The sequence below is a fragment of the Sinohyriopsis cumingii genome, chromosome 15 (assembly GCF_028554795.1).
Source record: "Sinohyriopsis cumingii isolate HCF-2022 chromosome 15, ASM2855479v2, whole genome shotgun sequence".
In the NCBI taxonomy this organism is placed as follows: domain Eukaryota; kingdom Metazoa; phylum Mollusca; class Bivalvia; order Unionida; family Unionidae; genus Sinohyriopsis; species Sinohyriopsis cumingii.
The window spans coordinates 101,970,330-101,997,407 of record NC_142975.1 but is presented as its reverse complement, the minus strand read 5'-3'; the positions used below and the strand labels follow the sequence as shown (position 1 = coordinate 101,997,407).

General features: G+C 33.1%; 2 protein-coding genes across 2 annotated transcripts in view; one reads left to right on the top strand and one right to left on the bottom strand.

The window, feature by feature from the left end:
• Window positions 1–594: 594 nt before the first annotated feature.
• On the top strand, window positions 595–2,369 carry LOC149782392 (uncharacterized). The gene is made up of 2 exons (XM_089933779.1): window positions 595–2,128; window positions 2,190–2,369. Exon 1 carries the CDS (start codon window positions 1,150–1,152, stop codon window positions 1,636–1,638), a length of 489 nt encoding a protein of 162 aa, XP_089789905.1. The 5' UTR covers window positions 595–1,149; the 3' UTR covers window positions 1,639–2,128; window positions 2,190–2,369.
• Window positions 2,370–14,982: 12,613 nt separating this feature from the next.
• Window positions 14,983–27,078, bottom strand: part of LOC149782391 (uncharacterized) — a 113,336-nt gene continuing 101,240 nt past the window's right edge. Inside the window, exons 9-10 of the mRNA XM_089933778.1 lie at window positions 25,488–25,565; window positions 14,983–21,110 (exon numbers count right to left, since the gene is read on the bottom strand). Of these exons, the coding sequence (XP_089789904.1) occupies window positions 20,804–21,110; window positions 25,488–25,565 (385 nt within the window). The 3' untranslated portion in view covers window positions 14,983–20,803. The remainder of the gene's footprint in view (window positions 21,111–25,487; window positions 25,566–27,078) is intronic.

Here is a 27,078-nt window from a genome sequence, read left to right as displayed (position 1 = left end):
AAACCGTAAGTTGCGCGGATGGCCGAATCAGTTCTTTTTCAGGTACACTGAGATTAGATTGTGTTCCTGTTAAATTCTCGTTTCCTGAAAACTACGTGAGTCGATGCGATGTTTTACGTGGGACGACCATAAATAGACTTGTTAATAATGTTCAGAATTAGATTTTTGTTTGTAAAATATGTATACCTCAAATCTAGATGAAAAACCTTTAAGTCCAAGATTTCAATAACTTATTTACAAGGGTAAATATGGCTTTCGTGGCATGAAACTTGATCAATCTAACCATGTGTAAACTGAGGCGTATTATATTCCATGTTTTGTTTTTGTTTTTTTATAAATCTGCGACATTGATGTTTCAAATTGTGCTTACAAGGTTGATAAAAATGTCTCAAGTCCAAATGTTTAAAAATATACTTGTAAAAATTGTAAAAACCTTATGCAAACCAAGTCCGTCAAAATAAACACAAATACGTACTACTACAAGACAAGCCATTCCAAATAAACGTAAATACATACTCCTATAAGACAAGCCCTTCCAAATAAACGTAAATACGTACTCCTACAAGACATGTCCTTCCAAATAAACGCCAATACGTACTCCTACAAGTTCTTCCAAATAAAGGTAAATATGTACAAGATAAAAGATAAACAATAACGATATTAAAATTATTTAAAAAGTAATATAGAAAATGTGATCTAAGTAAAATAAATACTTAACAATATGCATTTGAAGAAAAAAAAATCTTCATTTAAACAATTTTTATAATAAAAGTCCATGATTCCATTTCGTGATACATACAAAACATTATGGCTTTGAAAGAAAAAGAAGAAAGGTTTCTGGATGGAAGCAATAACACTCGACAGGAACGAGTTCTACTATAAGTGGGCACGGGAAGGTATGGACTTTGGTCGAGTTTCATCCTAGAAGAGGCATGCACGAATCAAATACTTATGTGATATATGAGAGTTTCATCATAGAAGTTACATGCACTAGCCACCAGGGCCTACGGGGGGGGGGGGGGGGGGGGGGCAACCGGGGATATATTACGAGGATATAATGCGTGCCTTTGTCCTGGCAGAAAAATCGAACCCCCATCAGCTTAGCAGTGATCTAGGATCTAGACTAGTTATGTTGGTACTAGTGTTGGGATGAGATTAACAGTGACCTGGGATCTAGACTGGGTGATGGTGTTAAGTGATGGGATGAGATTAACAGTGATCTGGGATCTAGACTGGGTGATGGTGTTAAGTGATGGGATGAGATTAACAGTGATCTGGGATCTAGACTGGGTGATGGTGTTAAGTGATGGGATGAGATTAACAGTGACCTGGGATCTAGACTGGGTGATGGTGTTAAGTGATGGGATGAGATTAACAGTGATCTGGGATCTAGACTGGGTGATGGTGTTAAGTGATGGGATGAGATTAACATTGATCTGGGATCTAGACTGGGTGATGGTGTTAAGTGATGGGATGAGATTAACAGTGATCTGGGATCTAGACTGGGTGATGGTGTTAAGTGATGGGATGAGATTAACAGTGACCTGGGATCTAGACTGGGTGATGGTGTTAAGTGATGGGATGAGATTAACAGTGATCTGGGATCTAGACTGGGTGATGGTGTTAATGACTGGATGAGATTAACAGTGATCTGGGATCCAGCTGTGTGATGGTGTTAAATGATGGAATGAGATTAACAGCGATGTAATATCTAGATTGGGTGATGATGGTGTTAGTGATGGGATGAGATCAGGTTCTATTTTTATTCACAGTCTGATGTTTTCGATATTTAACAAGGCTGAAACCGTATACTTCACTGATATTAGTACTGTACGAGTTCTTTTGTTTTGTGGAGTTTGATTGCATATCAACACATGAAGGCTCTATAATACCAATGCAATGGGAGTAACGTATTTATTTGACGGCATATCAACACATGAAGGCTCTATAATACCAATACAATGGGAGTAACGTATTTATTTGACGGCATATCAACACATGAAGGCTCTATAATACCAATGCAATGGGAGTAACGTATTTATTTGACGGCATATCAACACAGGAAGGCTCTATACTACCGATACAATGGGAGTAATGTCTTTATTTGATAGCATATCAACACAGGAAGGCTCTATACTACCGATACAATGGGAGTAATGTCTTTATTTGTGGCATGTCAACACAGGAAGGCTCTATACTGCCGATGCAATGGGAGTAATGTCTTTTGTCAAACTGATTAAGGCTGATCTGGACAAGATTCGAACTCGCGACCGATGGCTTACAAATTTTGAATGGTCACCACTCAACCATCGCGCCAGCCACATTTTTTTCTGTATCTAAGTTTGGAGACACGTGCCACAAAACATTACCATTGAAACAGTAACAAAGTCATTAAAAAATGGCCCCTCCTCCACCTCAATGGCACACACCGAAATCAGTATGACCACTGTAAACTGGGGAAACAAATTTGCATTGCCTGGTGATTTAAGTCAAAGGGGAACTCCACTCCAATAAAACTCTACTCCATTAAAATCAAGAATGATACAAAATTAATCACAGTAATATGTAGATCAAAGGTACTTATGGTGGACGGGAATTCGAGAAAAATGGGTAACGCGTATAGAATACACCAATGTATATTAAAGGCAAGATAATACATAATAATAAAATCAGACACTATACAATCAAGTAAAAACTACAAGATAATACATAATAATAAAATCAGACACTATACAATCAAGTAAAAACTACAAGATAATACATAATAATAAAATCAGACACTATACAATCAAGTAAAAACTACAAGATAATACATAATAATAAAATCCAACACTATACAATCAAGTAAAAACTACAAGATAATACATAATAATAAAATCAGACACTATACAATCAAGTAAAAACTACAAGATAATACATAATAATAAAATCAGACACTATACAATCAAGTAAAAACTACAAGATAATACATAATAATAAAATCCAACACTATACAATCAAGTAAAAACTACAAGATAATACATAATAATAAAATCAGACACTATACAATCAAGTAAAAACTACAAGATAATACATAATAATTTGAAGAAAATAATCAACTGCAATATTAAAGGCAAGATAATACAAAATATACTTAAAATGTGGTAGACGTCTAGAGCTACTCATTTCCTGTGACGGAAAAAAAAATTGCTGTGTAGAATCCCGGATTCAGTTGCTAATATATATATATATATATATATATATATATATATATATATATATATATATATATATATATATATATATATATATATATAGCTCCAGAAAGTCCTGTATTTTATTCAAGAAATTTATTGTTGAAAGTATAATAAATAAATTCAACTCTAACTGCAGAAGGTCAAACAAAATTAAATAAAAATTTGCCGGTCATGCGATTTATGGCCTGCCTGCTCTAAGCATAATCTAAGACCCCAAAGAGGGTAATTTGACTTGAAGATATGTCACTGCAACCTATTTTTGGTAGAGATTGTTAGTACCCATCAAAACGCACAAGTATAGCTTGTTGGCTAAAAAAAATCTATTCAAATAGATCTGTGTAGATGCACCCCCCAGCATAAAGAATAAATTGTAAAAAAAAAGGTAAACTTCTGTAACCCTCTGCGAAATAAAATCTTCAAAACAAAACATAAATGCCAGGCAAATAAACCCAAATAAATTTTCTGATGCTTTAAGTCAAAGAGGAACTTCACTCCAATAAAACTCCACTCAATAAAATCAAGAATGTTACAAAATTAATCACAGTAATATGTAGATCAAAGGTAATTATGATGGATGGGAATTCAACAAGAAAAGGTAAGGTGCACACAATAACTACAATACCATGTAGCTCAATAAGTACTGATGGTCAAACGGGAATTCGGCAAGAAAGTGTAATGCGTATACAATACTTACATCATTATACATTAATACCCCAAATCAAACACGATACAGTCATGTAACAACTTCAAGATAATACATAATACTTATTTGAAGAAAAAATCAAAAACTATATTAAAGGCAAGAAGATACAAAATATACTTAAAATGTGGTGTACAACTACATTTCCTGTGACGAAAATAAAATGGCTGTGTAGAATCCCGGGTAATCTGACTCGACATTTGGTCACTGTAACCTACATTTGGTAGAGATTAGTAGCAGCCATAAATAATGTACAAATAAAGCTTACTGGATGTAAATTCAATCGAATCTGAGAGATCTGGGTCAACACAAAATCCCAACATCAAGAAGAAATTGTAACAATGGTAGGCTCTTGTAACTCTCTTACAAATAACAGCAAATTAAATTCTTGAAAAAAATTATGCGAAAAACGTTAGAAATAAATGTAAATATTTTGTCGTTCAAGATAAAAGGCATTGAGCCTGAAAAAGTTGCCAGAATATCTATGTTAACAAGTGAAGTGCTTCAAATGATAAACCTTCCAAATAAAAGTAAATATTTTCTTTTACAAGATAACTATAAAAGTCTCGTCTTTGGAATTTGATATACTTAACGTGTTCTGCTGTTAGTGGACACTAGCAAGGCACTCACTCAAGGTCAAGGTTCATTTTTCAAAAGGTATGCATGGGTTAGATATGTGTATTATATGCGTGTGATATTTGTTAGATATGTGTATTCTATGCGTGTGATATTTGTTAGATATGTGTATTCTATGCGTGTGCTATTTGTTCTGTATGAATTATAGCATTCTTCAATGCTTCGAAGCTTGCTTGGTGAGTTTCCATTGCACATATTTTGCGAAGTATAACTAGCATATTAATTAACATACACCACCTTTATGTCTGTATATGGAAAATTCCATTTAGAAACGGGTGCCATTGTTGCCGTTAACGGTAATACTGATGCAATAGGGCATCCAGCCGTACAGAATACTTTTTCCACTTTGTATAAGCATATCACGTACGAAGCGATTGTAAAATTTAACATTTTGTCAAGTTTTCAGTGTGGAAAATGAATCTGATTATATAATGATAAAAAAATGTGTACAAGTTTCGATATAGTGCAATAATTTAGGCTATTTTCTGAGAAATGTGAAAATTTTATTCTGTTGTAAGATGAAGAAAAAAAAAGAAAGTGAATAAAAGGTAGTTCATAGTCAGCATTATATAAGTCAGCTGTTAAGAACAAGATAAATGATGAATGCAGTAATAACAAATATTAAAAAAAACATCACAAACATTTATACATTACAGAAACCACAGATGACAACACCAAGCTAAATGTATTAGACATTCTAACACACAATATACATGTATAAATATAGTGAAATACAAATGTTATCATCATACATCGCTAGGTAAATGCACCTGTGTTTTCTCAATAAAATCCATAATTTTCTATACTTCTTTGTCTGCCTTTTTGTAAATTCTTCTCATCGAATCCCCCCCCCCCCATAAACAACATAGGATGAATTCTTGAGTTCATCGAGATTTCTGATAACTTTTTTGGTTATTTTGCAAATGACGTCAAACTTGATTGTCAACTTCCTGAATAGTTTACACACACACACACACATATATATATATATATATATATATATATATATATATATATATATATATATACACACACACTTGGCTTTATTTACAAATTGTAATTCAAACCTGTTTACTTCAGTCATACCATGGTTCTCAAGATTTCCGGTGATCACGAGACCGCATGACAGGACCCAGAACATAATTAGTTTTACTATATATTTTCTACATTTGTTTCTCAGAACTGAACTATCACTGTGTGACAATACAAATCATATAATAATCGAAAATACCTTCAAAGATGACTTCACGGTGAAGTTCTTGTCATAGGTTCACCGGCATTTTTTTTTTTGTGTTGAGGTTGGACTGTAAACAAAGCAATATGCAATGAAACATAGATTTCACTTCCGGATCATCACCAAGGCCTTATTACTCACTGTGCACTGTCGCAAAAATAAAAACAGAAAACCACACCATAAGCTCATATTCTCAAGAATAACCAATTACCTTTAAACCCCTGCCAAAAATGCATAAATATAACTCTTCTATCACCACCAAAATGAGAGAGAGGAAAAAATTATCTAAAAATAGACTGAACTACATTCGTGGGTACTGAACTGAAAGTACTATTTGTGACCCGATTCAAGATAACTAGGCCCTGGCATAATCCATCTTAGTGAAAGTACGGACCCGCATTGTTTTCCCCGTGATCCACTGCGCCCATTGATCTGATCCACCGGATCTTATTATTTTCATTATCCAATGTACTAACTAATTGGGAGTTATTTTATTAGTTATTGGCAATCAGGCTTTTCAAAAAAGTCTAGAAAGAATTCTGAACTTCTTTCATTCACACTGAACAATAATAGCGGCGGAAGGAGTCGAAATGATAAGGAACAACATCGGCCTTTGCTGTCTTAACATATGAGGTGCACTCCGCCAAAGGCGAATCACAAAACACATCCATCTGATGTGTATTCTTACATATACCTCTGAGGCTGTTTTGCGACCTGACGGAAATGTCAGTTCCAATCATAGTTACCGGCATGTGTTAGTGATCCGAGTACATGTGATAGAGAACTCTAGAAATAAGCACAATTAACACTATTGGACATACTAACATAAACAACAGTGAAAATTTGAACAAAGTGTGTGAAATAGTCTTAGGTAACAAGCACATATATTTTTCTTTGTTGGGGTGGGTGGGTGATAACTCTTTGCAAATGTATTACATTTTATAAAAAAAAACTGATGATGTAATACATGAATCAAAATCTAATTTAAAATAATTATAATAATCTTTTCAAGCTTAAAAGAAGATTTTGATCTCTTTTGTGTTTTATACCACAACTATTAATCACATACTGAAATGGAAAGGAATAAAACTGATCCACATTAATGACAAATTGAAAGTTTAGATTTAGTTTTAAAATACTAAATCTGTGTTTCCTAGGAAAATGAACAATGTTAATCTCCAATTTCTGAGTATATTAGTTACAGGTATATCATTCTTGAAGTGTCCAGTGAAATACAAAAAATGAAACATCAAATTAATATTGAGATAATACATTTTTAGAAATATAGTAGTATATTCTGAAATCATCAGAACTCATGAATATTAATTACACTGACAGAAGTTTTTCAGTTCTGAAAAGTTTTGATTAAAAAATTTCTCAAACGTTCATAATGGTATTTGATGGAATGTTTACTAATAGTTGTATTTAAATGCATTCAGTGTCAATTTAAGTCGAGAAAGATACCAATGGTAAATCTGTACAAATTTTATTTTATTTGGTGGTGTCCTGACAACACATCAATAACATATTACAGAAACACACATCAATAATATATTACAGAAAACACACATCACTACATCCATCATCTACTTATTTACTTTATCTAATCAGACCACAATACAAAAATGCATTAGAAAATTCATGTTTCAGTACAGAGTTTGAGTACTCACTTCAACAATATTTTAAAGTATTATTCATTCATTGATTGTATGGTATATTCACTATCTCATCAACAAAAGGCATTTTTAATAAAGGCAGTAAAGCTTTAAGGTAAATGACAAAATAGAAGTATTATGACACAATATCAAGTTGTTTAAAACTTTTTTCTGAAGATGAGGTGGTCTGTGTGTACTGCTTCCTTGATTACTTTAGCAAATTACTTATCAGCCCGGTCGACAAAACTCTTACTGTTAATGAATGAGTCGTCCAAAATATAAAGATCAATTGATAACGTCATATATTTGATACGACTCTATAAACTTTGATCAAATAAAATATTTAATAGGCTTACACATAATCAGTTTCTATGATATGGATAAAAATATGACTTTTATGACATACATATTACACATGCATGTTTACATATGTACACACATGCATACATAAATAGTCACAATTTCATTACATACTGAGACACACACAGGCACACATATGTAGACACAATTTACATACATACTGAGACGCACACACATGCATACATATGTAGACACAATTTGCATATATACTGATACACACACATGCATAAATATATAGATGCAATTTGCATACATACTGAGACAAACATACACGAACACATAAATATGTAGACACATTCTGCATACATACTGAGACACACACATACATACATATCAGCATTTGCACCCATTTGAATATAGAGTAAACTTTGCATATTTGTACACCTTTCTGTGATGTTTACTATAAAAATGATGAATACAGAGTTTACCTGACATGTGCCCTTTGATTGTTCTATGTACATGTGTGCACTCATCATAAAAAACATATTTTATACATAAATTATGCAATGTAGTACTTGAATGAGAATGCTGCACACACACACACACACACACACACGCGCATTTACTGGCTTCAATGATACTTTCTCTTTTCTCTTCAAATAAATTTTTATTTGTGTTGGTTTCGTGCAGTTTTTCTCCACACAATAGGTTATACATGACAGCCAGTATATGAGGTGGAGGAAGACCACAGGAAGAACCACTGACCTACGGGGAGCTTCTTGCAAATTGTTTCACATACTGACATTGGCTGAGCCGAGATTCAAGCCCATGTGTAATGAGGTGAACTGCGAGTCATCTGTAAAAGTGAGCATCTTTGACCACTTGGTCACATGGGGTAGCCTTCACTGACTTACACACCTGCTTAGTTACATGTAACTGCTTTCTAAGTTACTTATACACTTGCTTGCCTAGTATATTAGACTATTTAAAAACAGGACATTTAAGTTTATTTCACATCATTTTTAAGCCTTTCTATATCTATAGATTACTGTTTTAAAATTGATTCCCATAGATTTTGTCATTTTCTTCCTCACTTATATATATGATCACACATACACACACACACACACACACACACACACACACACAGAAAGGATTATTACGTAAAAATATCAAGACAAAAATATTGAAGACAGATTTTACACAATCTGATTAATATTCCTTAAAATGAAAACAAGTACTGGGATGATATACAGATGAATGTCATGAATCCAATTTCACTAATTAGTAATTAGAATTATATACATCATGTACATCATAATGTGATGGCCTCACTAATAGATGGTGTGCTCTAAATACTAAATGAATGTGTATTTAAAATTGATCTACATAGATTGAACATTTTAGACTTCTCATATCAAATGCAAAATGACAAGTATATGATGGTGAGTGCATTGTTTTTTTTAGTATGACAGAAATAATGAGATCACATTGGCTTTCTTTATTGGAAAGTCTGTGCTGCTTATTTATGGCAGGTAGCAAATCACCTATGATCTTTTCTACTTTTCATTGATTTCATTATTTTCTTTCACTTGACTGTTATTATTATTATTTAAACTGTATCACATCATTTTCTTTTACAGTTACTGTGATTTATTAAACCGTACAACTTCATTTTCATTTACAGTTACTGTGATTTATTAAACTGTACAACATCATTTTCTTTTACAGTTACTGTGATTTATTAAACCGTACAACTTCATTTTCATTTACAGTTACTGTGATTTATTAAACTGTACAACTTCATTTTCTTTTACAGTTACTGTGATTTATTAAACTGTACAACTTCATTTTCTTTTACAGTTACTGTGATTTATTAAACCGTACAACTTCATTTTCTTTTACAGTTACTGTGATTTATTAAACCGTACAACTTCATTTTCATTTACAGTTACTGTGATTTATTAAACTGTACAACTTCATTTTCTTTTACAGTTACTGTGATTTATTAAACTGTACAACTTCATTTTCTTTTACAGTTACTGTGATTTATTAAACCGTACAACTTCATTTTCCTTTATAGTTACTGTGATTTATTAAACTGTATCCCTTCATTTTCTTTTACAGTTATTGTGATTTATTAAACTGTACAAATTCATTTTCTTTTACAGTTACTGTGATTTATTGAACTGTACAACTTCATTTTCTTTTACAGTTACTGTGATTTACTAAACTGTACAACTTCATTTTCTTTTACAGTTATTGTGATTTATTAAACTGTACAACTTCATTTTCTTTTACAGTTACTGTGATTTATTAAACTGTACAACTTCATTTTCTTTTACAGTTACTGTGATTTATTAAACTGTACAACTTCATTTTCTTTTACAGTTATTGTGATTTATTAAACTGTACAACTTCATTTTCTTTTACAGTTATTCTGATTTATTAAACTGTATAACTTCATTTTCTTTTACAGTTATTGTGATTTATTAAACTGTACAACTTCATTTTCTTTTACAGTTATTGTGATTTATTAAACTGTACAACTTCATTTTCTATTATAGGAGCTGCAGTGATTCAGTGGTTAGCATGCCAGACTCACAACTGAAAAGGGTATAGGTTCAAATCGATTTGCCAGGCTCACAACTGAAAAGGGTATAGGTTCAAATCGATTTGCCAGACTCACAACTGAAAAGGGTATAGGTTCAAATCCATTTGCCAGACTCACAACTGAAAAGGGTATAGGTTCAAATCCATTTGCCAGACTCACAACTGAAAAGGGTATAGGTTCAAATCCATTTGCCAGACTCACAACTGAAAAGGGTATAGGTTTAAATCTATTTGCCAGACCAGCCTGAATTAGCTACCATGTTGTGTCCTTGGGCAAGGTACCTTGCACCAACTGCATTCACACTAAATAACTTTGTATCCTTGGGCAAGGTGCCTTACACCAACTGCATTCACACTAAATAACCTATTTGTGTTGCTGTACTGTAGAACATGAAACCAAATCATTTCCTTGTACAGTTGGTGTGATTTTTTAAACTGTATCACATCATTTTTTTTTTACAGTTGTGATTTTTTAAACTGTTTCACATCATTTTAATTTTTATTACTGAGTGAGAGACAAAGGTAACAAACACATCATTTTTATGTCTAATTTATTTCTGAGTTCACAGTGCTACAAGGTAACACATGACATCATATCAATGAGATCAAAATAAAATGATCACAAAATTATTTTGAGCCAAGCAGGAAGCATTGAATTTACAAAATCAGACATCCTTTAAACTGCCACAGAACAATATTACATAACAGAAGACCAAGAAGACTTGTTTGAATGACCAAATCATTTTATGTTATGCAGCAGACATTGCTATAACTACCAAATCATTTTCAGTTATGCAGCAGACATTGCTATAACTACCAAATCATTTTGTGTTATGCAGCAGACATTGCTATAACTACCAAATCATTCTGAGTTATGCAGCAGACATTGCTATAACTCCCACAGCCCAATATTAAATGTTACAAGGCTGAGATGATGTCCAATTGGAATAATCATGTCATTTGGAACTGTACAGTAAGCATTGATTTTAATGATAGGAGACTGAGATGAAGCCAGTGATGTGTATGCAAATTATTCTAGATTTTGTACATATGTATTAGTACAGAACATCAATATTAAAACTCTACCATAATAAAGAAATAGAGCATACAACCATACAGAGAGACCACCTTGTATTCAAGCATATCAAATATTGTAACACTGTCCATAGCAGCCAAGTAGTGTTTATAGTGGCACCACCTTACAATAAAGTATATAATACTGTAAGAGTGTATATTGGATGCATGGCATATTCCATCTTAAAGTAAACCTTGCACATTATAAAGTACATGATACATATCATTTTAATAGTACATTAATAACATGGAATTCATCACAATATCCACCTCATGATAGGCTGTTATAGTGAAGGGTATTATAGTGAGGGAGTTCTGTATAATACAAAGTTATATGTTAACAGTAAGTAAAGGATATAAAATTATCACAGGTACAATATAGTTAAATGGATAAACTCCAATGTTTCAAATGAATCACATATTGAAATCAGATTCAATTTAAAATTCTGACATTTGATTAGTCAGTGATTTGATGTCAGCCAATCAGACATCAGAAGGGAAAGCTGAGTTTTACTTGAAGCATGAAAATCTTATTATAATCTTGTGGCCTTTTATTTTCGTATTGGCCTTGAATGAATATAATGAGTGAAAGAAAATGAATGACATTATTTTATCTAAATCCAGTTCTAAAGATTAATTTCAAATGTTTGTGGCAAAGAAGTACTACATCAATAAACCTCTTCAAATTTGTGAATAAAATAAACTAGCTGAGACATGAAGTTTAAACATAATTCTAAAAACAGTTAAAATTTGTCCTTTTTTTGAATATTTGGTGATGTTTCACAAAGTGCTGTTTCAGGAATATTCTTTCCATTCAACTCTTTCTGCTCCTCCTCTTGCATATTCAGATCCCTCAGACTGGTTTTTGTTTTCTGCAAAGAAAAATTAAAAAGTCAAATGAAAACAGAAACATGTGCATATAAAAAAGATGTGCCAAAGCACTGTGTCTGGAATTCAATAACACACATTTTTACCTCTGTGATGGATGCAAGGATTGTCTATACCTAAACTATATACATACACCATTGTGCCTGAACCTACATGTAAGCCTACAATGGGTGTGATTCATGGACAGAAAGACACATGGACAAGGGTAGATGCCTCTACCACTGCCATAGTGGAGTATAAATATCTAGCCTTGAAGCGGATAGTCTCAATGCCTGTGTCCATGTCTATGACTTTGGCCAGTTGTAGACTACTAAGTATCATTTGCTGTGGCTTTTCTCTGCCTTAAATATATTACTTCTTCACAGCCAGTACACTGTGTCATTCCAGGACAGCCACAACACAAGTTCAGGGTAAGTTTTCACTTTCTTTTTTGCCAGACATCTTGAAATAGGACTCTGTCTAATGTATCTGACAAATTGCGAAGCAGCCTGCCTGTATTAATCTTATTGACAAAGACTGTCTGTATTAATCTTATTGACAAAGACTGTCTGTATGTATTAACCTTATTGACAAAGACTGTCTGCATTAATCTTATTGACAAAGACTGTCTGTATTAATCTTATTGACAAAGACTGTCTGTATTAATCTTATTGACAAAGACTGTCTGTATGTATTAATCTTATTGACAAAGACTGTCTGTATGTAATAATCTTATTGACAAAGACTGTATGTATTAATCTTATTGACAAAGACTGTCTGTATTAATCTTATTGACAAAGACTATGTATTAGCCTTATTGACAAAAACTGTCTGTATGTATTAATGATATTGATAAAGACTTTATTAATCTTATTGACAAAGACTGTCTGTATGTATTAATGATATTGATAAAGACTGTATTAATCTTATTGACAAAGACTGTCTATATGTATTAACCTTATCGGCCAAAAATGTCTGTATGTATTAATCATATCGACAAAGACTGTCTGTATGTATTAATGATATTGATAAAGACTGTATTAATCTTATTGACAAAGACTGTCTATATGTATTAACCTTATTGGCCAAAACTGTCTGTATGTATTAATCATATCAACAAAGACTGTCTGTATGTATTAATCTTGTTGACAAAGACTGTCTGTATGTATTAATCATATTGACAAAGACTGTCTGGTTTCTGTAAACATTAGCACATATTGACAATTTTAACCAAAATTAGTATAACCCACATATTTAAATATACTAGTACTTGATACTCTGATGACCAGATTATTCTCCGTAACTGGTTATGTCATACCCTGATGACCACATTGTTCTGTGTAGCTGGTAATGATATACTCTGATGACCAGCTTGTTCTATGTAGCTGGGAATGTTATACTCTGATGACCAGCTTGTTCTATGTAGCTGGGAATGTTATACTCTGATGACCAGCTTGTTCTATGTAGCTGGGAATGTTATACTCTGATGACCAGCTTGTTCTATGTAACTGGGAATGTTATACTCTGATGACCAGCTTGTTCTATGTAACTGGGAATGTTATACTCTGATGACCAGCTTGTTCTATGTAGCTGGGAATGTTATACTCTGATGACCAGATTGTTCCTTACAGCTGTAATTTTATAAAATGCAGATGTTGAATAAAAGAAATGTTACCTTATGAAAGCCATTATGTCATTCTTATTTTGGTGTTAAATTACGAGGGTAGAATAAAAAGGAAGCACATGCTTGAGCAGGTAAATCAATACAAGATATGGTGTAGAAATTGGTTATACTTCACTCCAGTGTTGGTACATTCATACAGGAAAAGATGTACCATTATATTGTACTATATTCCAGTGCTGGTACAGTAATACAAAATAACATGTATAATGATACTATGCTGCATTCCAGTGTTGGTACATTCATATAAGACATACAATTATACATTCCAGTGTTGGTACATTCATAAGATAACATATACAATTATAATATACAGCATTCCATAGCTGGTTACAAGAGAGTGACAGTTATACAGTTATACCATAAGAGATGGCCATGCATAATAATTAAATAAGCATGTAATTGGGTTTAGACTTGCATGAAACAATAAGCAAAAGCATTTATGGCATCATCCAACATGTACGGCATCAAATTGGGATCCATCACCTTAACTTATGAAATCAAAATCAATTTACTTATATTGAAATACAAATTATTAATATGATACATAAATTAAAAGCAATTTTTAATTTTAAAATGTCTACATACATACCTTTTTGTTGTCTGGTCTTGTACCTGAAGAAAATTGCCACTAAAACAAAATCACAGATCAATTTGTATAATATTTAAGGACAACTAATACAACCACATAACAAGTTTCTCCTTGTCTGTGCTGATGAACAGGTTGGAAGGAGAGCGGCATCAGACCATATGAAGTATGTGTGGCGTTACATCAGGAATTATGTCACTTGTCATTAATGATGCCATTTGTTATTTATTATGACATGGTATGTAAGTATTTATCTTGGAGTGATGAAGGTGATAGTTGCATGGGGAACCATTTTGTCCAGCACAAAATTATCATGTCCATGTGTGTGTGTGTGTGTGTGTGTGTGTGTGTGTGTGCAAGCTATTTGGTATGGACTGTAATTTAAGATAACAAAAACTAACTATATCATAAATTTTATTGAAATATAGAAAGTAAAGACATAAATATCAATAGCTGACTACAATATTGACAGATACAAAACAATAATGACAGACAGAATGTTAGAAAACTTACAAATATACAAAGTCAGATCTCCTCTCTGTCAAGTTGTACTTATCCAGAAATATATCACATGTAAATTTCAGACAAATTCAATCAAGATGACTTCACTTATACATTGTATGAGTATCTGTCCCTTGCAGTATAACCAAAACAATAGAGCACTGATTGAAATCCTGTGTATAACCAATGCTAAGGGTACCGACATTGTCGTAAACATGGCAGTAATGGTCATTCAAATCCTGTGTATAACCAACATTAAGGGTACTGACATCATGGTAAACATGGTAGTAATGGTCATTCAAATGTCACATATGACCAGTACTAAGGATGCTGACAAAGGGATACATGGTGGTATTGGTCATCCAAATCACATGCATAACCAACACTAAGGGGGATGACATAGTGTTAAACATGTGATGGGTGGGTGGTTGGATAAATCCCATGAATAACCAGCACAACTGGGGTTGGCATAAGGGTTAATATATAGAGATAATATTCAGACATAACCTGTATATAACCAACACTAAACATGGATCTAATGTCCATCCAAATCCAATGATTAACCAACACTAGTGGGACTGACAATGGGGTATATATGGTAGTAATAATTATCCAAATTTTGTTTGGTTTTCTTTTTCAAATGATAGTGCAAAGACTGGTAGTCACTGAGCTCATTATACAAAATAATCTATATCCCAGGAGAAGCCACCACAATGGAAAATTAGTTTTGACATCAATTAATGGTAATGGATAAAACTAATTAAAATTCAGTATAGTCATTAGAAATCTTTTCTGGGCTAAAATCTGGTTTGGCCCTAGAAAGAGTGTTTTGTTATTCTAAATGGCACACCAACATATGAATGATTATTTAGTGCCAAGGCATATGCAGTCAAGTGCCATGCCCTGGGACACACCAGTCACCTGGGATTGAAACCAATGGTAGGATTTGTACTCAAATTCTTTTGGTCACATGTCTTGCATGCTATTCCCTTCCTTCATGCTAACCCTTGTTATAATGTGACCCCTGCTATTTAATGTGGAACCTGAGACAAAAGATGGATCAAACTGCAATTAGAAATAATTGATTGAATCTTGCATGGACCTATAATATTTTGGATTATTTTTAAGGTACAGTAACACAGAAATTGTTATTCAGTGCCATGGTAATTGCAGTAAAGTGCCTTGCCAAGGATATAACAGGGTCTAAACAAGAGTAGGATTGAAACTCAGATCCTTTTAGTCACAAGCCCAGCATGCTAATCACTTAATTGTGATCCCTGCTATTGCGAATGAAACTTGTGACGTTATATGACTCTAATTTAGGTACATGTGTGTGTTTGTGTGTACAATTTGGATTTTTAACTTAGCTTTAAAAAAAGTTCAGTTGTATTGCTATCATGTCGGCAGTGTGGCAGTTTATAGTGATGTCTAGCACTGGGGCATCAATCCACCCAGTCACATTATCCTGACACCAGTCCAACCAGTCCTAACACTAACCTCTTAATGCTGAGCACTAAGTAATGCACCTACTAGTACCATTTTTATATCTTTGTTTGGTATGACTTGGCCGGGGTTCGAACCCATGACCCACTACACTCTAACCTTAAGGTCACTGGAGCAGTTTAATTTAGATACAAACTTGAGTTTCATCAAAACTTAAAATATCCACTCGGGACTTGAGCAGTCTCATAAAGTATTGAAAGATCACTGAGGCCATTTTGAATGTACATTACTGTAGAGCTGGATCACCCAGTTCTACACTTAGATTTATAGCATGAAGACTGGTTGTCCTCAATTTTGATTAGTACTGAATCCACGGTCAGATCATCCAGTTCTGCCCTTAGATAAAGTTTTAAGATTTTTCTTGTCCTTGGTTTAAATTAGTAGAGAATTGTGGAAGTACAACCTAGACCAGGAGAATATTAGATGTGGACAAAATTGGGGACAGAGACACAATATTGGCAGATGCATGTTGCTTTGGTACATGTATACTGCATTGTATGCTGGATTGGTATATGTATGTTGCTTTGGTACATATTTGTTGCATTGGTACATGAATGTTGGATTGGTACATGTATGTTGCATTGGTACATGAATGTTGGATTGGTACATGTATGTTGCATTGGTACATGTATGTTGTACTGGTACATGTATGTTGCATTGCTACATGAATGTTGCATTGGTACATGTATGTTGCATTGGTACATGAATGTTGGATTGGTACATGTATGTTGCATTGCTACATGAATGTTGCATTGGTACATGTATGTTGCATTGCTAGATGAATGTTGGATTGGTACATGTATGTTTCATTGGTACATGAATGTTGCATTGGTACATGTATGTTGGATTGGTACATGTTGTATTGGTACATGTATGTTGTATTAGAACATGTTGTATGGGTACATGTATGTTGTGTTGGTACATGAATGTTGCATTAGTACATGTATGTTGTAATTGTACATACATATATACTGTATATTTCTTAGTTTAACAAATACATCCTTCCGTATAAACTCACCAAGTATACAATTACTTTAATATAAATACATTTATTTGACTTTACACAACAATTTCTATTCCTATTCTTATTCTATGGGGAGGAAGACAGCTATAATTATACCACTGATGTCTTCTGATGAGTCTAGAATTCAATACAAAACCACATTACTTACAAGTGTATACAAATATTGTGACATATGAATAGATATAAAATCAATTCTAAAACTAGAAATTTATAAAAATATATAAATTGATAAAAGATCACAGACTTTTCTTATATAGTACATGTATAAAAAAAGATGCTCTACACTACCAATCAATATTTTATCACATGAAAATGCAAACAAAAATCTCTACACAAGTAATTTAATTTATGTTATGGCAAACACATCTTATAACAACTGATCATAATTGACTATATATATAGTGCATATATGGCTCCTAGATCAAAATGCAAGCTTACAACACACAAATATATACATAAGCTTACATTTTGAAAAGTACCAGTACAATACAAAAAAAAGTGCTATTTAAAAATACTAAACTTCAAAGTTAAAAAGTTAACTTTTGTAAAGTTGTAGATGGCAAATTAAATAGATTCATGTCACTGATCATTACTGTACACCTGTACTTGTATCATACCCATTCTCATCAGGGTTCTTAAAAAACATACATTATTGCATTTATTTACAAAATTAAATATTTTGTGAATGGATCTTATCAAACACAGGACATGGACTGTAGTGGCCATTTGCCTTATGTACACTGGTATTGTGTACATTGGTCTTGTGTACATTGGTCTTATGTACATTGGTATTGTGTACATTGGTCTTGTGTACATTGGTATTGTGTACATTGGTCTTGTGTACATTGGTCTTGTGTACATTGGTCTTATGTACATTGGTCTTGTGTACATTGGTCTTGTGTACATTGATCTTATGTACATTGGTCTTGTGTACATTGGTCTTATGTACATTGGTATTGTGTACATTGGTCTTATGTACATTGGTATTGTGTACATTGGTCTTATGTACATTGGTCTTATGTACATTGGTATTGTGTACATTGGTCTTATGTACATTGGTCTTGTGTACATTGGTCTTGTGTAAATTGGTCTTATGTACATTGGTCTTATGTACATTGGTCTTGTGTACATTGGTCTTGTATAAATTGGTCTTATGTTCATTGGTATTGTGTACTGTTGTCTAATTATACTGTATTCCATTGCCACTGATTGTCTAGTCATTATACCACAACAGCACTAAGTTTGAGTAATTACTTTGTATCAGACTGTTCAAATCTAGCAAGCATATATATCACATTGCAATATGGTCTAGTAATTAAATGGTATCAGATTACCACTGATATATATTAATTGTTTCAGATTAGCACTGAGGTCTAGTAATTACACTGTATCACACTGTCAGTAATATCTAGTAATTATAATGTATCTCAATCACCAATGTCTAGTAATTATACTCTATCACACTGCCACTGACATGTAATAATTATAAGGTATAAGTCGGCCACTGACATGTAGTAATCATACTATATCAGACTGCCACTAACATGTAGTAATTATACTATATCAGACTGCCACTAACATGTAGTAATTATACTATATCAGACTGCCACTGGCATGTAGTAATTATATTGTATCAGACTGCCACTGGCATGTAGTAATTTTACTGTATCAGACTGCCACTGAGATGTAGTAATTATACTGTATCAGACTGCCACTGGCATGTAGTAATTTTACTGTATCAGACTGCCACTGACATGTAGTAATTTTACTGTATCAGACTGCCACTGACATGTAGTAATTATACTGTATCAGACTGCCACTGGCATGTAGTAATTATACTGTATCAGACTGCCACTGGCATGTAGTAATTTTACTGTATCAGACTGTCACTAACATGTAGTAATTTTACTGTATCCGACTGCCACTGACATGTAGTAATTTTACTGTAATTAATTATTATTCTATCAGTTTGCCAAGACATGTAGTAATTATACTGTATCAGACTACCATTATGGTCTAGTAAATATGCCACATTTTAGTGCTGGAAGATGCTGGGAACCACATGGAAGATTAATGATAAAAGACTAATATATATATATATATATATATATATATATATATATATATATATATACATATATATATATATATATATATATATATATATATCCAGAAATTCAGTTATTTGCTAAAACATATAACTTAATATGATGGACGGATTCAGTTTACTCATATCACATTTATATAAAATACTTTGAGACATTATTGCCCTATATTGTAAGCGTTCATCAACTGACATGTTAGACTTCAATTGTCCATTTATTCATTCATACATAATCATCAATCACATGGATCTGTGCCCTTCCTTGCCCTCCAATATAATCACAGTTTGGTGTGATGAAATTATTATACTTCAGTATTTTGTAAATTTTGATCACATATAAATATAAGCTTCAGGGCTAGATATAAAAATCATCACAAGTCAATTTCTACACATTAAGGACAATGAACAATTACTGAAAATGCTATACATTACTTTGGTTCTTGAAACACTTTTACTCTTAAGATAAACTTTCATTTCTTTTGTACAAATGTAATACATGTAATACATGTTCAATCATTGTTAGTTAGACATTACATAAATATTACCTAATTATCTAAAGAAACTCTCATAATAAATAATCTTGGTAATATGAATTCCTTTATATGATACATGTACATAACCATCTCAGACTCCCACTTGAACATAAAGATAATGCTTCATGATAATCAATACTGTGTTTTAATGCATAGTAAGGGACTATTGTTAAATCATGAAGGAAAGGAAAAAATTAATCTTCTTGTAAAGAAAACTTTCTAAAAGAGCATACTATATAATAATTAATGCAGAATTCCAAGAAATTTTATTTTTGCAAAATAATTCTATTAAATGAACCTTAAAAAAGGTCATGTGACTTTTCTTCTCTTAGCTGTATTATAACAGAGCTTCATTTACCAAAATCGAGACATGTGATATTTTTCCTAGACAATTTAGCTGAAGATAACATGGATTAGCTCTTCATGATGGGAGTCTGCTAAATGCTGTAATGAATAGACCCTGGTTAATCTCCATCAGATTGGTCTTCTGGCATTTCTGGCAATTTTCTTTTACTTGTTAATACTACCATTTCTCCTTCTGGATTCCCATCATTTATCTGACCCCTCTTATTTTTTTTTTCTTCTTTTTTTTCTCTTTGGGCTTATCTGAATCATCTGCGAGAGGAGGTAGCTTATTGGATCGAGATGTTGGTATGCCTTGCTTATCATCAGAAGTAGCAGATATCTCTTGCTGATTTGGATTTTTAACATCAGTGTCCTCTGGGGGTGTAGGTAGTGCACGAGGCTTTGGTATACCTCCAGTTACTACAGCTACATGTGGCGAAGGTTGAGATCCACCATTTGTTTTCTTACTGGTAGTTTCTGATTTACCTTGGTTTTCTGTATAAAATGCTGCAGGCCTGGAAATTAAAAAACCCCGTCTCAGTGGTTATTAAAATTTTCTACGAAGAAAACTGTGCATTTCAGAAATTTAATAATGACTATATCATGTTATAGTCTGCTTCAGTTTGTAAGATACATTGTCACTGGGACCTGAAAATGAAGAATCCTCATCTAAAGGGCATACTACTATAGTACATAAAAGATACAATGTAACAGGGACCATATATTAATAATCCCTGTCTGAATGGCATATTACTATAGTACATAAAAGATGCAATGTAACAGGGACCATACATTAAGAATCCCTGTCTGAATGGCATATTACTATAGTACATAAAAGATGCAATGTAACAGGGACCATACATTAAGAATCCCTGTCTGAATGGCATATTACTATAGTACATAAAAGATGCAATGTAACAGGGACCATACATTAAGAATCCCTGTCTGAATGGCATATTACTATTATAATAGTACATAAAAGATGCAATGTAACAGGGACCATACATTAAGAATCCCTGTCTGAATGGCATATTACTATAGTACATAAAAGATGCAATGTAACAGGGACCATACATTAAGAATCCCTGTCTGAATGGCATATTACTATAGTACATAAAAGATGCAATGTAACAGGGACCATACATTAAGAATCCCTGTCTGAATGGCATATTACTATAGTACATAAAAGATGCAATGTAACAGGGACCATACATTAAGAATCCCTGTCTGAATGGCATATTACTATTATAATAGTACATAAAAGATGCAATGTAACAGGGACCATACATTAAGAATCCCTGTCTGAATGGCATATTACTATAGTACATAAAAGATGCAATGTAACAGGGACCATACATTAAGAATCCCTGTCTGAATGGCATATTACTATTATAATAGTACATAAAAGATGCAATGTAACAGGGACCATACATTAAGAATCCCTGTCTGAATGGCATATTACTATAGTACATAAAAGATGCAATGTAACAGGGACCATACATTAAGAATCCCTGTCTGAATGGCATATTACTATAGTACATAAAAGATGCAATGTAACAGGGACCATACATTAAGAATCCCTGTCTGAATGGCATATTACTATTATAATAGTACATAAAAGATGCAATGTAACAGGGACCATACATTAAGAATCCCTGTCTGAATGGCATATTACTATAGTACATAAAAGATGCAATGTAACAGGGACCATACATTAAGAATCCCTGTCTGAATGGCATATTACTATAGATAGTTCCTGAATGACATCATCAGCAGCCATATTTGTGGTATGATGCCATATTTACCATTGAGTTTATATGGTGTTTGGACATTGAATTAAATTTATCAAAAGAAAGTGTTTAGTAAAAAAACTACACTGATATAACCATCCATTCAGTAGGATTAGTGATAATATTTTCAATATGTATATAATATCCACACCATTTTCATTTGGGGCCAGCTGTACATCATAAGAAGTCTTCTGGCAATATTACTTTTCATTCAGGAAGATTAGCTATGACAAGATTTTTGAGATGGTCAATGTGGCAGCCATATCAGGCATCAGATCATACCATTTTCATTTAAGACCAACATGATATAATAAGAAATCTTCTGGAACCAACTCATGGCAATAATACACTTCATTCATAAGTAGCAATAACATGATGGCCACTGTGGAAGCCATATTTGACATCAGATGGGCGCCATTTTCATTTAGGATGAAATAGACATCATGAGAAGTTCTTGAGTGAAATCTCCATGTTGATATGTCCATTGATTCATGAGGAGTACCAATAAGATTTTCAGGATGGCCACTGAAGTGGAATTGATGGATAACAGGCTCGCACCATTTTCATGTAGGGTCAACTAAGCATCATAAGAAGTCTTCTGTTGAAAACTGTCAGTTAGATTTTCTGTTCAGGAGGAGTATCAATAACAACTGTGCTGGCCATACTGGACATCACATCAATCCAATTTTCATACAAGACCAACCAGACATCATACAAATTCTTTTGTGGAAACACCCATAACCATCCATTCTGGCAGAATAGTGATAACAATATTTTCTGTATGGCTACTGTGATGGCTGTATTAAATGTCCACATGGCACCATTTTGATTTAGACCAAGTACACCATGGGATAAATGTGTGTATAAGTTTCCTCTAAGTAGTTTAGGAGGAGTAGTGTTAACAAACTTGTGCTGATGGACAGATGGACATTGATAAACAGACCATCATAAAAGCTCTTCTGGTCTATGACCAGTAGAGCTAACAAAATACAAGAAATCCTAGTGGTCCCCAAGATCATTCAACTGCATCTTCTTAATAGCCAAATGCAAGACCCAATGACCAATAAAGAGTTAATATAATGCATTATGTTTGATTTGTTTCCAAATCTGTTGATTAGTAACAACAAAGGTTGAAAGTGTTTCTTTTTGGCATGTTCAGTGATTTGTTTTAGCATGATTCTGTATCATTTGCATATTATTTAGAGACTTTCAGTCCAAGACGAACCTTTGCAAAAGTTTGCTCTAATTTTGTTGAGTGGTTTGGCAAAATTGTCATTTAAAGATTTTGCTTTCTAGTTTTAATAATGTTTCCATAATGGATTTCAGATCAGAATAATTTGCACAATGAAAGAACATGCCTGAATGCTTTTATAAAATTTCATCAATTTCTGTTGATCATTTAAAAAAATTTAATTTGTTAACCTTTTTAACCTTTTCTTTAGTGATTCGGCCTTATTAGGTGACATAACAGTCTCATTTGTTCCCCCCCCCCCATCAGCAGGAGTTCATTTCAGTCTAATCTAGTCAAAAGTTTTGTAACAGTTTTTGAAGAAAAGCCATTTAAAAGTTTTGCTATTTTCATTAACAGCAGTAATCTCACCAGCCATATTGCATGGCAGACTAGTATTATTTAATCCAATTATTGGAGTGCATTTTGTAAATTGAATTTTATCTTTTTATTGAGCTAAAACTGTCAAAGTAATACAATCTTGCCTCTCATAAATATGTTTTAATGATTTGGTTAACAGATTTTATTTCTATAAATGTTTTGTGTTTCCAGACAGACTGGGTTGTAAAGATTTTCTTGGACTCATGTAGTGATTCCAGTCAGACTGGGTTGTAATGGTTTTCTTAGAGTCATGTAGTGTTTCCAGATTGACTGGATGTAATGGTTTTCTTGGATATGTGTAGTGTTTCCAGGCAAATTGGGCTGTAAAGTTTTTTTTTGACACATACTATGTTTCAAGTCAGACTGTGTTATAATGGTTTTCTTGGACACAAATAGAGGTTCCAGTCAGACTGGGTTGTAATGGTTTTCTTGGACACAAATAGAGGTTCCATTCAGACTGGGTTGTGATGGTTTTCTTGGACACAAATAGAGGTTCCAGTCAGACTGGGTTGTAATGGTTTTCTTGGACACAAATAGAGGTTCCAGTCAGACTAGGTTGTGATGGTTTTCTTGGACACAAATAGAGGTTCCAGTCAGACTAGGTTGCGATGGTTTTCTTGGACACAAATAGAGGTTCCAGTCAGACTGGGTTGTGATGGTTTTCTTGGAGTACTGTAGTGGATATTAAATAAAGAGCAAAATGTCTCTTATCAATAACACTTAAGGATGTCTTTGATTTGATCTGTGCTATACCCATCAACAAAGTGTACAAATCAATGAAGATAATGATGATGGACATATAAGCACTTTTTTGTGAATAGTACACAGATAATACCTTGTCAAAGCTCTGACCAGAATATATCATATCAAACTGTCTGAAACTAGATGCAAAGATGTAGTGTTCAAATTCTTTCTCAAGCATTTTGGAAAAGGTCTGAACATTGACTGTAATTCTTACATAATCAATTTCCAAATTAATTATTTATAAACCAGTTGTTAATCCAAAAGAATTCTCATGAAGTTAAACATGGTATAGTGTAGGGTGCATATCTTAGAAGGCCATAGATGGGCAGAAATAACATAAAAACTAAATTTTATGGGAATGTGAAAAAAGTTTTAGAACTCAGATTAATGGCATGTTAAAGGGAAATGTGAAATATTTGTCTTAGAACTCACATCACTGGCATATTAAAAATATGCCTCAGTTATTTGGACCTCAACTGCCTAGTTTGTACAAAAAAATACACAAGCAAAATATTCCAAAATCTGCACTAGATATCTGAACTGAAATCATCATTTTGAAAATTAGGAAATGATCTTGAAATACAATACTTTTGTAAAAGAACTAAATTTTTAGTTATCTACTCAAACTTTCAAGTTGTATAAATGTACATCTTGATTATGTTAGAATACCACATTACAGATTAAAGTCCAGGTACATATACACTCATGATAATTCTATCAAAGAAAACAAAATGTTCTATTATTCTGACCTCTCCTCGTCATCTCCCTTAACACCTTTTCTCTCCATCTGTACCTCAACATGTCCTCGTGACACAGCAGAACTGTTACTGAAATTGATCAGTAAATATATTGATTAGAAAGTCAAATACTTTTGGAAAGAACATGTGATGATCTTCAGTTCCTTTACAAGTTAGCATCAAGCAGAAATCCCTGCCAAGTTTTCAGTTCCTTTACAAGTTATTGCTGAGATTCTTGCCAAGTTTTCAGTCTTTTCAAGCTATTGCATCAAGCAGAAATCCCTGCCAAGTTTTCAGTCTTTTCTAGCTATCTACCAAACTGATGAAAAGAATACTTGTACAAGTATTGCCTTTTATGCAGCAAAACATGACAGGAAGGAAAATAATTGGACAAAGTGCATTTTGCAATGAAGAGCTATTTATATCAATAGTTGCATTGGTGTCAAAAAGCATGCACAGTGGAGAGAATGTTGGCATACCTCTGTGCTACATTAATGTAATGTGAATGATATTTCTTTGGATATTGTACTTGGACACACACTAAAGTTTTTGTAAGTGAAAAAGAAAATTACTGACAACACACATTCCCCTTCTATTAAATTAACAAGGCAGTTATAATTCATACTGTTTGGAATGTCCCATTACAGAGTATGTACTAATTTTTCCTTAATCATGCTGGCACATTTAGTAACTCATTAGGTATATATATTTCATAAAAAGGAGATATTCCAAGTGTGTTTCCCAATAAGATTTAAGTACATTAAAGATCATTTAATAGTCAGTTTTGTTTGAAGATTCTCCGTAACTTTGTAATTATACAGACTGAGTTTGGATGCCAATGCTTCTGGAATGTCATACTGTCAGTTCTGGTTGGTTGTTATTGTTTATTCAAGTCCTGGGTAAAGCAATAACCACCAATCAAAATTAATGTAGCATATTTCATTGCATGACACAAAGCTGAGTCCTTATATTTGATACAAGTAGACAAGATGTTATGCAGCAGTGAAACTTTGCATAAATGGGGTTATTACATAATCAGTAAAGTACTTATATACACATGGGGTTATTACATAATCAGTAAAGTACTTAAATCACACATGGTGTTATTACATAATCAGTAAAGTACTTAAATCACGCATGTGGTTATTACATAATCAGTAAAGTACTTAAATCACACATGGGGTTTTTACATAATCAGTAAAGTACTTAAATCACACACGGGGTTATTACATGATCAGTAAAGTACTTAAATCACACACGGAGTTATTACATAATCAGTAAAGTACTTAAATCACACACAGGGTTATTACATAATCAGTAAAGTACTTAAATCACACATGGAGTTATTACATGATCAATAAGTACTTAAATCAAACAAGAGGTTATTACATAATCAGTAAAGTACTTAAATCACACATGGGGTTATTACATAATCAGTAAAGTACTTAACCCTTTACCTCATGCAGGCGTCTTTGGATGCCTCTACTCCGTTTGCATGGAAGCGCCTTTTGACGCTGGCTGTAAAAATCAGCCATTTTAAGACGGTTTTCGCTGCACCACCTTCGGGGGAAAACCCCCTATTAGACACTACATTCATTTCTGC